Genomic DNA, 17075 nt, shown 5'->3' with positions numbered 1-17075 from the left:
AAAACAACAAACAAACAAACAAAAAAAAAAAACAGAAATATTTTTTTTTACCTAGACATTGGGTTTCAGTACCACTCCAGAGACCATTTGCCAAGCATTCTCTCACGTGAGAACCAACTAATGTGTATCCTGTGTTACAGGTGAATATCGCGGTGGCTCCATACACTGTTAAGGTTCCAATCTTATTTCCATTTGGTGGAGATGGAAGACCACCACAGGAGATAACTAGGAAAAAAACAACAGCTTAACAAACTGAAGTATGAAAATATTTTTGATCATTTCTTAGACCGGAAAACAATAGATCACCTCACATTTTCTTATAAAGTAAAGGTAACATGAATAAATATAAAAGCTGTATTCAAAAGTAAAATTACATAGTAGGCTTAAAATTATGCTTGATTTGGCAATGCATGTTCTAAATCAGAAAACTCAGGTATCTTTATATCTTGACAGCAGTTTAAATACAATCTGGATTTCACATTCTGAAACAAGAGAATTACATGAATGTCTGGGAAGGTTGAAATTATATTCCTGGTGTAAGAGTATGCAGAAAGAGAGTGTCTGCTCCTTTAAGGGTATCTCATTAAGGATGTTTAACAATGCAAGAAGGTATAATAACAAAGGGAGGCAGAGATGGGGACCATGTCTGGTCAGTCACACTGAATTATGAGACTGTGTGAGAATGTAGGAGTCAGTGTTCATTCCAGTAGGGTTATCTGACTGAAGACTCCTAAAGTAGGAGGCAATCACAAGGAACAGACCTCCCAGTCACACTAATTGGTGGGCTAACAAGTTACAGGTGTCAAGAACTTACAAGTTCCAGGAAGGATGAACCTTGCAACTGATTAGATTGTGAACTGGGTGCCCCCAGAGTGGGAGGGTGCAGGAAACTGCAGAGCTCTGCAAAACCATGGAGGGTGTGTGTCATGTCAGTGTCCTCTCTGTGTGTGTGTCAGTGTGTGTCTCTGTGATACATGCTCAGCTTTGCTACTGGTTGAATCTGCAAAAGGGAAAGCAGCAGCCACATCCCCCAGCCCAGGCAGGCACAGGCCCTGGGTCCCTGTGCACTGGGCCCCAGCAGCCAGGCAGCAGTGGTCCTGGGCTGGAGCGGCTGGAAAAGGCAGTTGTGCTCTTTACTTCCCTTAACACTGAATACTCATCATATATGCTCTTTTTTAACATGTGGTACTCTGAACTTTTCTACTATTTTCTACTATTTTCTACTATTTCTACTATTATTCATAATTATATAACCTATATTGTAGCCTATCTATTCTGCTACAGAACTAGACCAATTATCAGAGAAACCTTCTGTAGCATCAGCTGCAACAGACAGCTACTACAGGCACCACAATGAAATTACCTTTTAACAATGTTTCAAACTCTAATTGCACCTGTCCTATAATGTTATTTGCTTTTAGAAAAATATATTGATAATGTTGTAATTTAAGATGCAGATCTTAAATTCCTTTAAAGAGTTTCAATTGTATTTTATTACCTGTTAGCAGAAACCACGGTTTTGTTTTCAAAAGCCTGTTAACAGGTAGATTTCTTATATGAAACCTCAAGGCCACATTCTTCTATATTTTAAAAGGTTCACTGTGGAAAACAACATGGAATTTCCAGTGCGAAAGTTGTGTAAAATCAAGCACATACCACTGCACAGTAAACCAGGTCATAATCAGAGTAGATGTGATTAAAACTTCTTATGCATGTAAGATTTCCAGAGGTGGATAACACTCCTTATATATACACACATACACACACTATAATCAAGTCACACTAATGTCATTTGCAGAATAGAATTTCCACTGTAACTTCTAATGCTAATTTGCTGAATATTAACTACACATACATAGGTTTATAATTTTTTTTATCCTAAAATGCAGCAGAATGGAGTGTTCTACACATTTGAAAACGCTTTACTATTTTTAATTACAGTGATTGCAGAAACAATAGCTAAGCTACGTGAATAACGAGCCACCTCATAACTTGTTAGGTAGCTACTTAGCATATTGTTAAATAAACAAAATGAATATACCAGTTAGGTCTCTCATAATCTAGAACTCCCTTAATTTAATGTTTCATAACTCCTTTATAGACATTATTCACAAGTAGATATTGATGCATACAAAATAAATCTATTTTAAACTTAGCTACCTTGAAGGAAGTTGTAGGGAGGTGGAGGTCAGTCTCTTCTCCCAAGCAACGAGCAATAGAACAAGAGGTAATGGCCTCAGGTTGCACCAGGAGAAATTTAGGTTAGATATTGGGAAAAATTTCTTCACTAGAAATGTTGTGAAGCATTGAAACAGGCTGCCCAGGGAAGTAGTTGAGTCGCCATCCCTGGTGGTATTTAAAAGATACGTAGATGTGGTGCTTAGGGACCTGGTATAGTGGTAGACTTGGCAGGTTGGACTTGATGAACTTAGAGCTCTTTTCCAACCTAAATGATTCTATGAAATACTTTATTGTCAGTGTTTCAACTATCTCCTGCTGCTTCTGAAATATAATTTTAAACAGATAGGATCTATATTTGTATAACCAACTCTGAGCATGACAGTGACAGACAAAGTAAACAGTAGGCTCCTCAAAATACTCTGTGGTGTATTTCTGTATCTTAATGTTTCTATCCAATGAAAGAGCTACTGAACAACTCTCTGAGGATGAAGTTTGCCATAATTACATCCTAATCAGTCCTTTCTAAGAGGGCAAAATAATGTAACTGCCTTATAAATAAACCAATGCATCTTTAATCAACAACTCTTAGGGGTTTCTGCACATACCTAATACTTTGCTTTTGGTTAACTTAATGGCTCAACTCACGGTTACTTTACTATCCAGTAATTGTAGAGGTTGGTCAAGAAGTAGCTTTTCAGAGAGCTTTCACAAGCTGAATAATGCTTGTGTATTAGGCAGCAAACACAGAAGATTTTTAGTATGTGTGCACAAAAGAAACAATTGCAGCTAATAGAATCAAAAATTCATTAGTTTTAAACTTGAGATGAAAATCCATATAACTATTACTGGTTTATAAGATAAATACAACAGTTTCCTCATTTTTCCAACTAAGTATTTTCAGAAGAACATTTTCTCAAACCAAAACTAACAGAATAAAACATGCCAACATAATCCTACAACCCATAATTGTTCAAGAAAGATCCAATACACTGCTTTCATGCACTGTTTGCTATTACAAGTAACTCTCTTAACCTTATTCTAAAAACATCTTAAATAATTTCATTTTCTGGAAAACATATATCATTTTGTATTATTTGTAGTTAAATGTAGTGCATCCTTTTGTGTCTTTCCTTTGCTGTTCTTTTCCCATACCAGCATTATTCTCTAATATTGCCTCTGCAATCCATGACAGGTTTGTAACCTTGTGCTTCCCATTACTCCTGAAAGGTTTGATTTTTTATTGGGAGCTCATGCTGAGGTGAGGAAGACTGGAATCTTCACCCCATTATAGGAAAGGACAGTTTTAATTGGAGTATGTTCTATAATCCTGCCCAGAACTACTAACATAAAAAAGGATATGTCTATATCCTATCTATATCTGTGTCTGAAATAATATCTGAAGTACTTGTATTAATTTACTAGATACTCCACTACTATGCAAAAATGTTTCATAAAACTAAAATTGTTGCAGTATATTCATATATCTGTGAATTATTTCTTGATCCCAGAGATGAAGGAAAAGTATTTATGGGGGATTTTTTCTCTCTCAATTTTTTTTTTTTTTACCAAAATTTATTACATCAACTTTTAATCTGGTATATTAAAATTATACCCATTAAATATAATAATATATATAATGATTTATAATATAATAATATAATTAAAATTATAATATTATAATATATTTATAAATAATAATATTTTTATATAATACCCATTAAATATAATAATATAATAAATATAATAAAATTATACCCATCTCTCTAGATTAGTGCAAACATATTTCATCTGATTCATTAAACATGACCACCTAATTCTAGCTGATCAGCAAATGCTTACAATGAAAGTAGGCTCAGAGGAGATGCACATGGGTGGTGTATTCATGAAGCTCAAGGAAGAATACAGGGAGTGAACACAGCTGTTGCAAAGAAAGCTGAACTTATCTCAACACAAAGGGGATCTTCTCTTTTAAGATGAGTGTCTGTGTTAGTTGAGTGGATCAACTGACTGTGTAAATGGCCTTCCCTGAGTTAATCAAACATCTGTCTTCCTGAGACAGCCAGACCAGCATGGGTAGATGTATACATCGCTTACCCACACACGAAGTATAAAACTGAGCAATCAGTAAGATTAATTTTTAAGACAGCAACAGGCTCAAGATGGCTTTATCCTACATTTTCCTTTCCAGGGATTAGGGATGCCCAGTGTTGTGATGGTGAACACATAAAGAGTGGTAATAGGAACTGTGTGTTGTGATCCAACTGTATATTGCAATTGCTGTAATATATTTGTGTTATGATTTCAGTATATTGCTGACTATGCTGCTAAACTGAAATTTTGTGTAATGTCAAATATCTTCAAATAAGTAAATTTGGCAGTAAATATCTATCTAAATCTATCTTTCTAATTTCTAGGAGAGAGAAAAAATGAAGTTTGGGGGAAATTCACTAAGGCTCTGAGTTTGTAACCCCTGGCAACTGTATGAGCGCACTGATATTCTCTAAATCCTTGAACATCTGAAGTTAGGACTGACATTAGTTATGATACATGTGAATGAAGACCTTATTAAATATAAAAGCCTGTGTGTGTTTCTCCAAGTGTACCGTTTCCATGTTTCATCAAGACATCAAGGCAATGTCACCTTCTAATATAATATAATTCTAATCTGAAATCCTCTAAAGTAATAACATCACCTCCTACTATTCTATGAACTTACCCGCTAGTTAAATAAATCCACAGTCAGAAATAGACCATTGTCCAGACTGATCTTATTATTACTTCTTATTGTATTTTACACATAAATAATTTGAAACAACTAATTTTAACAAGTAATTGAAAATTTCATGTTCTATTACTCACAGGAAATTGATAGCATAAGAACTTTTTTAAAAATAAAAGAAATATATTTATAAAATAAAATATATGTATTAAAAAGTATAGTGGATTCTGTAAAATGCTCCTTACCCTTGCAACTCGGCCTTTCATTGCCTACACTCCAGGTTCCATTAGACCTGCACTGTATGAGTCTTTGACCCAATAAATAATATCCAGGACTGCAGCTGAGCATGACTTGAGCTCCATACTCATTCAGTGACCCAGAAATCAGTCTCCAGACAACATGTTCTGAAAGCAGAGTCTCTATGCTTGGACAAGTTACAGCTGTAAAGAAAAGACACTTAAATATTAGCATTCTATCACTACATTTCTTCACAGAAAATGTCTTGCCTTACATTGCAGAAGTCTTGCAATGAAAAACTGAGCACACCATAAGCATTTTTGAAATACAAGTTCTAGGAAAATAATGAATATCATATAGTGAGTATTGCAAATTAGGCAGAATTATGTAGTACATTTTCATTTAGAGAGATGCAGTGGAATAATGACAGACAGTCATGTTCTAACTATTTATTTAAACATTTTACAGACAAAAAAAAAAACTACAGTGGTTTTAAATGAAAAACAAATATTGCTATGTAATTTTTGCAAAAGCTCAAAGGTTTTTTTGTTTGTTTGTTTGATTGTTTTAATTGTCCATGCTATTTGCTTTAGAAAATCTCTAACAGGTTCTTAAAACAGGTTGTCAGAAAAGCTGGTAACATACATTCAAATGCTAATTACCATAAAATGGTATACTGTGGGTATTTGAGAAAATGATTACATTCAGGTTAGAACACTTGCCAAAAAACAAAACAAACAACAACACCAAAAAAAAAAAAAAAAACATTTAGAAAGGTTTAAAGGTTTTTAGAGTGATTTCAGTTCTGTGGCTCTTAGTGTTTTAGATTTTGTAAGATAATGCAGTTAGTGCATGTAAGTAAGAACTGTGGTTAATGTTTTTTCATAAGGCTTACAATAGCTATCAACCAGTTTCCAATTAATGATCTGCAATTCAACGTAAAACAAAATATTTGATATTTAATATACTGACATGAATTATGAGCATGAATATGTTATGAAAGAGACTAGCTCAGGCAAATACTGAAATACACAGAAAGTGATAAAAAAATCCTGTAAAAATCTAGAAACTAGATTACCACCACTTTTCAGAAAGCTTTAGTAATACTGCAATTATATCTTTTCCAATAGCTATTTTACCCATAGCAAATTCTATCATCTAAGAAATATTGCGCTGGCAACATAGCATATATGTGAATATGTGCAAGAACTTATGAAAAGGAAATCATCTTGAGAACTTTTCCAAATGACCAGTTAGAAAATTATGTTGAGTTGAAATTTTAGAATATGTTTTTACATTTTTTTTCAGTATGTCTTAAGAAGGATTGCTAGTATACAATCAAATTGCAACTTAAGAGTACTTCACTTTCTCCTTTATAAAAATATTCTGAATAGCTATAAGCAGCTTTCTACGTTAAAGGATGACTTCCTACTTCCTAATTTAATTTAAATTGATACCGGTACTAAACTATGTTTCATAGCTACTCAAAGATTACTCTCTATTAACCAAAAATTATTTGTTGTTAAATATTATAAGCCCATTTAAAAACCTCACTTAACACCTCAGAGTGAAAATCAGTCTGTCAGAATATAAGTCTGTCAGAAGACTAAATTTATTCTAAATAGGCATTTAATACCCTGATAAAATTAACATTTTTATCGCTTCTTCTTTCAAGTAGTAGTTTTATTGAGAAATATGGTTCTTTCAAAGATGAAAGCAAGCTTCTTATTTAGTCTAATAGTAAAAAAAAAAAAAAAATAAAAAAAAATAGTCTTAACCATAGGGGATATCTTAAGACACTTAGAGATAAGAAGCTCAACTATTTCAGCACATGTAAATGAGTAACATAGACAATTTCTTTTAATCTTGTACTGGAATTAGTATGTAATTTATTCTGTTCTTTAGCTACAAATACACTTAGAACCTTGTTGCAAGAACACTTTAAAAACTATCAGATTTCAATACACAATTGTACAATTTCTACTTGAAATTGTAACTAAGTACAGAATATACTTCTAGCTACAGACTGTGTTGATGTAATCAACTAAAGTTGTTGCTTGAAAATTTTATTTATTATTTTCCTCTCCTTCTGGAAACAAACCAAAAACACTATTAAGAGAAGCTGGATTTATTGCACATAGATTATAAATCTACTAATTAACTCTTAGTCTCCTTCTTGCAAATTATAGACAGGGTAATTGTCATTTACATACATAAAGGTGTATAAGGGATGAACTCAACTTCTCAACTTCCTCCAGATGTGAAGATGTGTTAGGTATGTTCTCCTAGGTATGTGTTTTAGAGAAATGTATGAATGCTGTTTTACATAAAGTAATGTGTTTTACATAAAGTTTAGGTCAGAAAAAATAATTAGCATTTGAAATTATTAAAACTACTCATTTTAATGACATAATAATCTCCAGAAATTGTTAATTTTGAATAGGATCAAAAGCAGGGAAGTTGTTCTAAAACCTCTGATATACTTTCTACTCAAGATATTGATTAATTCTCTATTTTTTTTTCTTCTGATTAATAAATACATTGAACTATTGATATTTTCTTAGAATCTGAATACCAAAATGCTGATGTCTCCCTTTTACTGAGTAACCTTCCTGTCCAAGCAGGACAGAAATAAGCTTGCCAATAAGCTTGCCTTTGCTTATCTTTACATAAGTCAAAAAAAAAAGTACATCTCATGCTGACCCAGCAGTATCTTAAATATTGTGACTCTAAATGTTATTATTGTTTCAAATAAAAAAACAGAATGTATAGGATGGAAAAAAAAATATCTCAGAGGAGCTAGCTATTCTAATTTGGAAACAAAATGAAATCTGATGGTATATGATTCTTCATCTGGTTGTTTATGATCATAAAGAAACAGAATGGGCATTTTTTTCTTACTGTCTTGTGAATTTATAATGCAATTTATTAGAATTGATAATAATTTATAATTTATTATCATTCAAATATAGCATTTTGACTAAATTCACTATTGGCTTAAAAAAAAAGTCAAGATTAAGGTTAAAGCCTTATATCATGAAATAAAAAGAAATTAGTACGGTTTAAATTCATAAGTATTAGTAAAATTAGAAGATTGTAGGAAAAAAAAATCCTATACACCACAGAACCACAGAACAAAGACGAATAGGATCACAGTATATAGCTTCAGTGTGCTAGCAGAAAATAAATGCCTTGAGCAAAAAAAATCAAGCACTTCTTGGTGTTCAACACATTGAAACAGAAAAGGCTTCCAAACATGGCATCAGTCTGCCAATCCAGTCGGCTATGTCAAGTCAATCTGTTATGAGTCTAATGTATCTGGACTAATCTAAAATGCTTGAACTAATTAAGATTTTCACAACATTTTACTGAGCTTCACTGAACTTACTGTCCCTTAACAAGCACTCCATGTTAAAGACCCAACCTTGAAAAAATACTCCAAAAATTACTTTCAGATGTCAGGACTTATTAAAGAAAGTGTTAAGAGAATTATTGGCTATGGTCTTCTAACAAAAATTCTACCAATTATGCAATACCTGATACTTTGCCTGTTTATATTAACAAATTTATTTTTGCACTTGTAATAAAATTAATGATTTATTTCAGATCTACTTGTGATTCATAGTTGTATAACTAGACATTGCTCAAAGATTGAAAATTATTTAAAAAAAAAAAAAGGTTTCTAAAATTTCTAACTATATTGTAATTAATTTCTGGATAAAAATCACATAAGAAGAAAAAGTTTGAACCATCAGTTATAGCTCAGTACACCATAGCTTCCAAAAATACCAACAGTGAAATCTTCGATATGCACAGTATGCAACAGTAACATTAGCTGCTTTTAAACATGCCTGATATAAGGGAAACTAGCACAAACCAATGAGGGATCCAATTTAAATCTTTGAATATATTAAAGACTATTGGAAAAAAAGCTATAAAGCTATACATTTACAGGGCCCATCCTGGCCAATTAAAATTTTAGAAAACATAATTAGTCACAAAATCATTTCCTAGGTTAGGCATCTACTATCAACCTAAGAAGGAAAGCAAGTAAGAATAGAGGCTAAGCTATCCTATTCAGCAATATATATATTTTTAATAAACAGATTTCAGTACTGACACATATGCAGTCTAACCTATATGTGTTCATTTTAATTTACATATATAGAGATGTAGTATTGTATAAAATTGTACTGTTTACCAGTTATGGTATTTAGCTTTAGAGAAATGGTAATTTTGGTAAATGGTAACCTTGCCATAATCATGCCACCCTAGTTATTCTAAAAGTATTCTACATCCTTAAACTGTCATTAATGCAAACACTGAGACTGTATTGTAACTCAGATTAGCAGAAATCTTTAGTACTGACAGGCAGTGTTTGTCAGAGCAAACTCAAGACTGAGCTTTCTTTTCACGGAACATTAATTTTGGAACAAAGAAACACAAACCCTATTATAGTATTATATATACATACTAAAAAGAAGCAAGCTCTCTTTTACTTTAGAACAAGCTTAGCATGACCTTATCAAATCAGATCTCACTAATTTTTCAGTGGCTTTCTCTGAAGCATCTACTACTACCGATACAGTGAAGCAGAACTCATTCTTTCTAATTCGTTCAGTTCTTAATAATGATCTACAACATTTGTTTCTCTATACTATTCAGAGAAAGAGTAAACAATAATACATTCAAGCTAGGAACAGACTTTAGTGTCATCAACTAAGAATTTCATTTGCTGTGGAGAGATAACCCAAATTTTAGATCAGTATTTCTGTTTCAAGAAGAAAGCCAGTATCAAGTATCCACAAAATAAAAATTCCTAAGAAAACATACTTAGCAGCTAAAAAAAAAAAAAAAAAAAAAGATAACAATATGTGTCATCTTTAAGACATCAAATGTATTGAAATTGTCCAAAAAATGTATATAACTTCTGTCCTAATTTCAGTGAGTTATGAAATTTTGTATCCCTGCCTCTCCCCCCCCCCCCCCCCCCCCCCCAAAATCCATTGAAGATGAAAAGGGAGACAAGGGGTAACAGTTTTAAACTTAAAAAGGGTAGAGTTAAATTAGGTATAAGAAATAAATTCTTCAGGATGAGGGTGGTGAGGCAATGAAAGAGGTTGCCCAGAGAAATTGTGGATGTCCCATCCCTGGCAGTGTTCAAGGCCAGGTTGGATGGGGCTTTAGGCAACCTGATCTAGGGGAGGCCCTAGCCTGCATGGCAGGTGGGTTGGAATTAGAAGATCTTTAAGGTCCTTTCCAAACCATACCATTCTGTGATTCTATGAAAAGGGAAAATCACTTTAAAAAGCAATACATCTAAACTTTGCATTTACATCTAAGTACTTTTCTGTTCCCATCTTACAGTCTTTCTGACTTGGAAGACCTAATTTCTCTGCACTTTGTATATATTCTGCAGAAAGTGGGGCATTAAAGAATTACGCAAGAATAATTTTCACTAATTAGTCACAAACAAAATGTAATAATCATGCTACAATGGTGCAGTTTTAGTATAATAATAGGAAGAGATTATCTTATTCAAAAGAATGGAAGGAAATTTCATTTGTGTTCTTTTCCCTTTTTAATTTGTCACTGCAAGAATCAACAACTGTATTTCCATAGTAGCAGGCAAAATAAAAATCATAGATGATGAAATGGAATAGGCAAAATAAAGAATTCCCACATAAGTGTTCTTGTTTTAATCTTAGAAAGACGGAAACTAATGATTTTTCATGAGAGTACAGGTGTATAAAGATGCTAATGCCAGGTAAGACAGCATTTGTCAACTGACTATACTTACAGCTTAAAACCTTAAATTTTAAATCATACCCACGAATCCTTTCCTTTGTATTTGAGTACTAATCAAATTATACTAGTTGGGCTAAAAGGTATTAGAGGCATTTCATGTGGCATAGAATAACATATAAAAAAGAAGTATCATGTACACACCAGTATTCATCTATAGTTTGAGACCCAAGTTCCTTGATTATTCAAATAGTTGAATATTTCTCAAATATTTCTACACCTTTTAAACAGAATGCTTTTTAGAACTGCAGGTCACACTACCTTCCTTGACCAACAGCAATGTACTAATTTAAAGATTTCAGCAGAAAGTTTTAGCAAACTTTACATGGTGTCCTGTATTCATATCTGAAGTTACTATTATATTGTCACTATCTAATGAGAGTAGTGGTCAGATTTAAAGTATTGCCTGAGAAAGGCTTTCAATGGCTTTTTAAATGATTGTATAGATAGACACCTCCAGTTCCCTTCATCATGTACAATACCCGATGCAAGTGACTTTTATGCCATTCAGTTAAGCTTTCCTAATAGCTATCTCTTGATTGGTATTTCATGTAATTAAATCCAATAACTTAATATCCATGATTCATCTGTGTCTTGCTGTGACACTCATCTCACCATGAACTAGTCTTGCTTGTGATTCATACTAGCATGAAACTTATTTCTAATGACTGAAACCTGGTGTAAATACATTTAATGAAAATAAAGGAATTTCAAATATCTGCCTCAGGCACTGTATTATCAGTGATACTTTGCAAAATAAACTGCACTGATTTCAATCTTCATTTTAATAGACCTGGGGATAAAATGAAATAATTTATTTACCATTTAACTTTCTGTGCTGGGTTTCTGCTCATCAAGTCTGAGATGTTTCTATCTAGGTCAGGAGACTAAATAAACAGGTTATTGTGATGACTGTCTAAGATTTCAGCACTTTGCAAGTAAGTAATCTAAAGTAGCAGACACGTATCTCTGAATAGTGATCCATGTTGAAAATACTGATGTTAAGTTTACCATATAGGTCTATGTACTTTATCACTTCTCATTTTACTAAGCAATAGGAATCTTTTTCAAACTGAATGCACTTTTAGAAACTTTGTTAAGATATTATAAATATTAAACAAAATGTATAACATTGGAAGTTGTGCTAAACATAGCAATTAAGCTCAGTTTACAGAGTGTCACTGTGTAACACTCAATATTTTCAAAAACACTGGCTACTCCTTTTGCATTGCAAATATACTGCTATTAATTCAGTATTTTTAAATGCAAGGTAGTTTAAACTTCCTCTTTCCTCAAAAAAAATATTGTTGACATTTCTACTGATGAATCATTCAAGTTATGTTTTTTGTATCCTGACAATTTTTTTTTCTGAGATACTGAAGTGCATTTCAATACATGAGAGCACTGCCTTCCCTCTGTGCATGGTTCTGAATACAGAGCATGCTTGTGTGTGATCACAGCTGGTTTCAAATAATCCTACTTATGTGGAAATGCTGTGTTCAGTTTTAGGCACTGTCCTTCAAGATGTAGATCAACCAGAGATTCTCCAGGGAACAGTAATGAGAATCACCAATACTAAAACAATGAAGAAACAGTGAGGATGAATCACAGCAAGACTGTTAACTTTACAGAAGAGGTGTCTGAGTCTATTAGGTGTAGGGGTCAAGGTGTTGGCAGCAGTGGAGATGTAGGAATGGCTTCTGTGAGAAGAGGCTCTGTGCCAATACCAGCTGGCTCCACACTGAACCCACCACAGTACATAGCTGAACCCATCAGCAAATCTGATGGTACCTCTGGGAAAGTATTTTTAAGAAAAGGCAAAAGATTTCACAGGCAGAGAAGGAGAGAGAAGGGAAAAAATGGAAAAAAAAAAAAAAAAAAAAAAAAGTGAGAAAGAACAGTGTGAAAACAAAGGCCAGAGAAGAAAGAGAGGGAGGAAGTGCTCCAGTTACAGGAGCTGAGCAGCCCATGGAGAAGACCATGGTGAAACAGGCTGTCCACCTGCAGCCCATGGAGGATACCACCCCAGAACAGGTGGATATTTCCTAAAGGAACTGCTGCCTGTAGAGGACCCATGCTGGAGTTGGTTTATCCTGAAGGACTATCCTGAAGCCTGTGGAGATCTGCATTGGAGCAGAGGAAATGTGTGAGGAGGAAGGAAGAGTAATGACTGCACAATTGCCATATTCACACCACTTTACTCTTTCTTTAAAAATAAGTTGAATTTTACTTGTTTGGAAAACTGAATTGTTTTTGAAATTCAGAATCTAGAAAGCACATACATACACTTCTGATTCTAGTTTCTAAACTAACTCTCAAAATTGTAAGTGTTATAGTGTTATAGTGTTATTTAATACTTTTAAGATTATGTTCTAATTAGTATTTCAAGCCACATAATCACAGTCAGTTAGTTATTGTTTTGACCTAGCACAAAGACAAATGGAGGTAACCCAATGCATGCAAGATGCCATGTAACATAGTAAAGCAGCCCACATTATACTGGCTGGTTCTGATGGGAGACAAAAATCAAGACTAAAGGACTCTTACTCTGCTTAGTCATCTAAATTAGCAGTATTTTAATAAATAGCTTTTTCTTCTATTAGTTTAGAAACTGTATTTAAATAAATTACGGTTGGTGATGGTAACTTTATCCTGTGAAGACGGTGAAAAGCACATTATTCATAATAAGAAAAAAATACATGAAACTGAATTATGTGAAGATTTTAAATTGTTTTTTTTTTTGAAGATAAATATTATTAAACAAATTGAATAGGTCTCTTCTATTTTACTACATGACGAAAGATTATATGTTCCTGCATGATCAGTTCAGCAGATATGTATATGTAAAAACCTAAGCACCACCACTGATGATTTTTCTGAGTCAGTTTAAGGGGAATATGCTTGAAAAACACATGCCTACTTACATTTGCAGACAGGTGGCCTCCCTTTGTTGCTCCATAATCCATCTTCTTGACATACTGCTGTTGCTTGTTGACTAGATTCTAGCTTGAAGCCCTCATTACATTCATATATCAATCTACTGCCCAAAGTGAATTCATTACCTATAACTGAACCATTCCCAGGAGATTCAGGAATACCACAAGATACAGCTGGAAAAAAAGGAAAGAAAAAGGTAAAGAATTGGTGTTGTCTCATATTGTGTTGTGTTTTTTTTCTCACATAGCCCGTTCATAGCAAATGAAATGAATTTACCAGTTTTACAACATTCCTACAAGCATAAGAGTATTTAAAACATTGATAAACATCTAACAGACAGATTTTATAAATCATTATTTTGTTTAATCCAATTACTATTGTCTGTTTAACCTAAACATTGACAGAAATTTCAACATAGACTATGGTCAGTGGTGTATGTCTCAGGGAAAAATCAAGGAAGTGTCCAAGGTGACTGGGTCCTAGAAACAGTGAACTGGAAATTTCATAAATGCTTCCTATTAGTCTGCTTCCATTCTCTTTGGGTTTCATTCTTGAACTGTAAATGGAACTTAATATTTGTTTGCTCTAGACATATAAAACAATATTTAATACTTAAATCAATTTAACATTTTTCTCTGATGAGAAAATCACCTAAATACTGCTAATATGCTAGATTAGAAAGAGTTTCAGTAAAGAGCTGTTCAGATAACTTAAACAATAATTTATGTATTTTACTACTTCACTTAAGAATTTTAAACATAATTTGAATTTAAATGCATTAGTTTTAGATACCATGAAGTAAATTACTTATTTCAAATAGGTTCAATATTGAATACTCTCATGTCTCCAAAATGGATATTAGGTCTCACTGACAATTGTTTTGCTACTCCCAATTATTTTAACTTGTTGTCCTCAGAATTTCTCTCCACACCAGCACTTACTCTTTCAAGCTTATACTTAATTTGCTGTCCAATCAGTGAGATCTAAGTAGCACCTAGTGTTTTTATTTTTATATATATATTTTTAAAAGAGTGCAATATGCTTCATTTTAACAGTATCTCATAATATACATTTTTACTGTGGCGTATAATTACAAAAATATCCATTTCAGTCACCTTTAGGAAAGGTCTCCAAGGTCTGCTTTTTGCCAGATATCTCAGCTCCCTTCATTTTCATAATGAAAAGAATCATATAATTGAACCATATCATCACAGAATAGCTTGGGTTGAAAGGGACCTTAAAGGGACCTTCCAAGTGGAATGACCACTGGATAGTTCCAAGTCCTCTGCCATGGGCGTGGTGCCACCCACTAGATCAGGTTGCCCAGGGCTCCATCCAAGCTGATCTTGAACACCTCCAGGGATCGGATATCCAAAGCTTCTCTGAGCATCCTGTTCCAGTTCCTCACCACCCTCATAGTAAATAATTTCTTCTCCCTTATCCTGTTGGGGCGAACAACCGCAGCCCCTTCATCCTGCTTTCATAGAAAAATCTGACCATAACAGGAGTGACCACAACTTTGATGTTCTCAGAACAGGCAGTAGAACTGCATCTGTTTTAATGCTCCATCCACTTCCCTAATAACCGATTTAATATTTTTATAATAATAATAATTTTAATAGCAATAAACAGTTCAATATTTTACCTACAACTAGAACTGACTCATGTCTCAGCCTCAGTCAAGTAAGAAGAATTTTACACTCATAAAATGTTTATTTATATGCTGAACTGACAGAAAGCTAAATTGTCACTCTTACTACCTCATAAAAATGCCTATGTATTCACCAATTCAGTCATGCTTAGTGAAATATTTCAGTGTCTCCAGAATTTTGCTGTATGTCCCTGCCTCTCCCAGCAAACCTCTCAACTCTCTTCTGCCTTGTGGCAATGTGTCTGAATGCTTGAAGTGCAATGTAATTGAGTTAAGATTAACTTATTGTGTCAACTTCTTTTTAGGGCTTCTTTCTGATACCAAAGCTCCACCTCTATGTTAAACATGTATCCATTTAATTCTATAAAACCAGAAGTCAGAACAATATGCCTATCCACACATCCACGAAGGCATATATCTGTACATATAGATGGACAATATTCTAGTTCCTTCTGAATACTGCAAGCATAAAGTAACTTAAAATAATTCAGCAGTCTATGCGGAGCAAACAAAAATAATTGATTATATCATCTGAAACCAACCAAACAAACAAACTAATAACCACCCTCCCCCAAAAAACATGTCTGTTTAGTATTACTAGATAGATATTACTATATCCAACAGGTTGGATTGGTCTCTGGGCAACCTGATCTAGTGGGTTGCGTCCCTGCCCATGGCAGGAGGGTCGGAATCTTTGAGGTTCCTTCCAACCCAAGCCGTTCTATGATCCTGCGATTGTATCCTGTGGGAGGGACTCCAAGCTGAAGCAGGGGCAGAGAGTGACCATGAAAGAACAATGGAGACAAAGCGTTAGGGACTGACAGCAGACTTCATTCCCTGTTCCTCTGCACTAGTCAGAGGGAGGATGTAGAAGAGGGTGGAGGTGTAGAAGAGGTGTTTTTAGCTTGTTTTTTGTTCTCACTGCTCTAGACTATTATTAATAGGTAATCAGTTACATTAATCTCCCTTATGCTGAGTCTCTTTTTCCCATGACAGTAATTGATGAGCAATTCCCCTATCCTTATCTTAATCCACAAGCTTTTTTTATTTGATTTTCACCCCTGGCTGTTTGAGGAGGGGGAATGGTGGAGGAGTGGCATGGTGGAGGTGATCTACCAGACATTGTGAAGCCACCACAGAAGTTCAAGATTGAATAGCTCTTGCATACAAGATAGTTTAAAGAATCAAAAATATACAATACCCAAGACACATCCAGGTATGTCTATCAGTTGTGCAGGGTCTGATATGTTTCATGTAATAAGGCACCTCATAATTTATGCTTTCTTGTAACATTTCTTTACCACTTCTATTCTTAGTGTTGTATCTCAGACTTCCACTGTCTCTCCTCTTTCCTCAGCTGCTGCTGAATCTTGTACTACTACATTGTGAGGTTGTTCCTGGTGCTGCTGCTTTAGCTACTGCTCATAAAAGCAGGTCTGGCATTCTGGAATTGTTGCTGTTAGTCTGTCTATTTGTTGTTTGCTTCTCCCCCGAAAAGTAAGACTAGGAAGAAAAGTTTCAGCTGCTACTAATTTCTAGAGGCAG

General features: G+C 34.0%; 1 protein-coding gene across 2 annotated transcripts in view; it reads right to left on the bottom strand.

Annotated features, from left to right (window-relative positions):
• The window catches only part of CSMD1 (CUB and Sushi multiple domains 1), a 1153949-nt gene that overhangs the window by 76176 nt on the left and 1060698 nt on the right, over positions 1 to 17075 (bottom strand). For both annotated transcript variants that reach the window (XM_068678424.1, XM_068678425.1), the window contains exons 50-52: positions 13867 to 14052; positions 5146 to 5340; positions 52 to 225 (exon numbers count right to left, since the gene is read on the bottom strand). In XM_068678424.1, coding sequence (XP_068534525.1) covers positions 52 to 225; positions 5146 to 5340; positions 13867 to 14052 — 555 coding nt within the window. The remainder of the gene's footprint in view (positions 1 to 51; positions 226 to 5145; positions 5341 to 13866; positions 14053 to 17075) is intronic.

This window comes from Anas acuta, chromosome 3 (assembly GCF_963932015.1).
Source record: "Anas acuta chromosome 3, bAnaAcu1.1, whole genome shotgun sequence".
Classification (NCBI taxonomy): Eukaryota; Metazoa; Chordata; class Aves; order Anseriformes; family Anatidae; genus Anas; species Anas acuta.
This window is presented reverse-complemented; position numbering and strand designations above follow the sequence as displayed.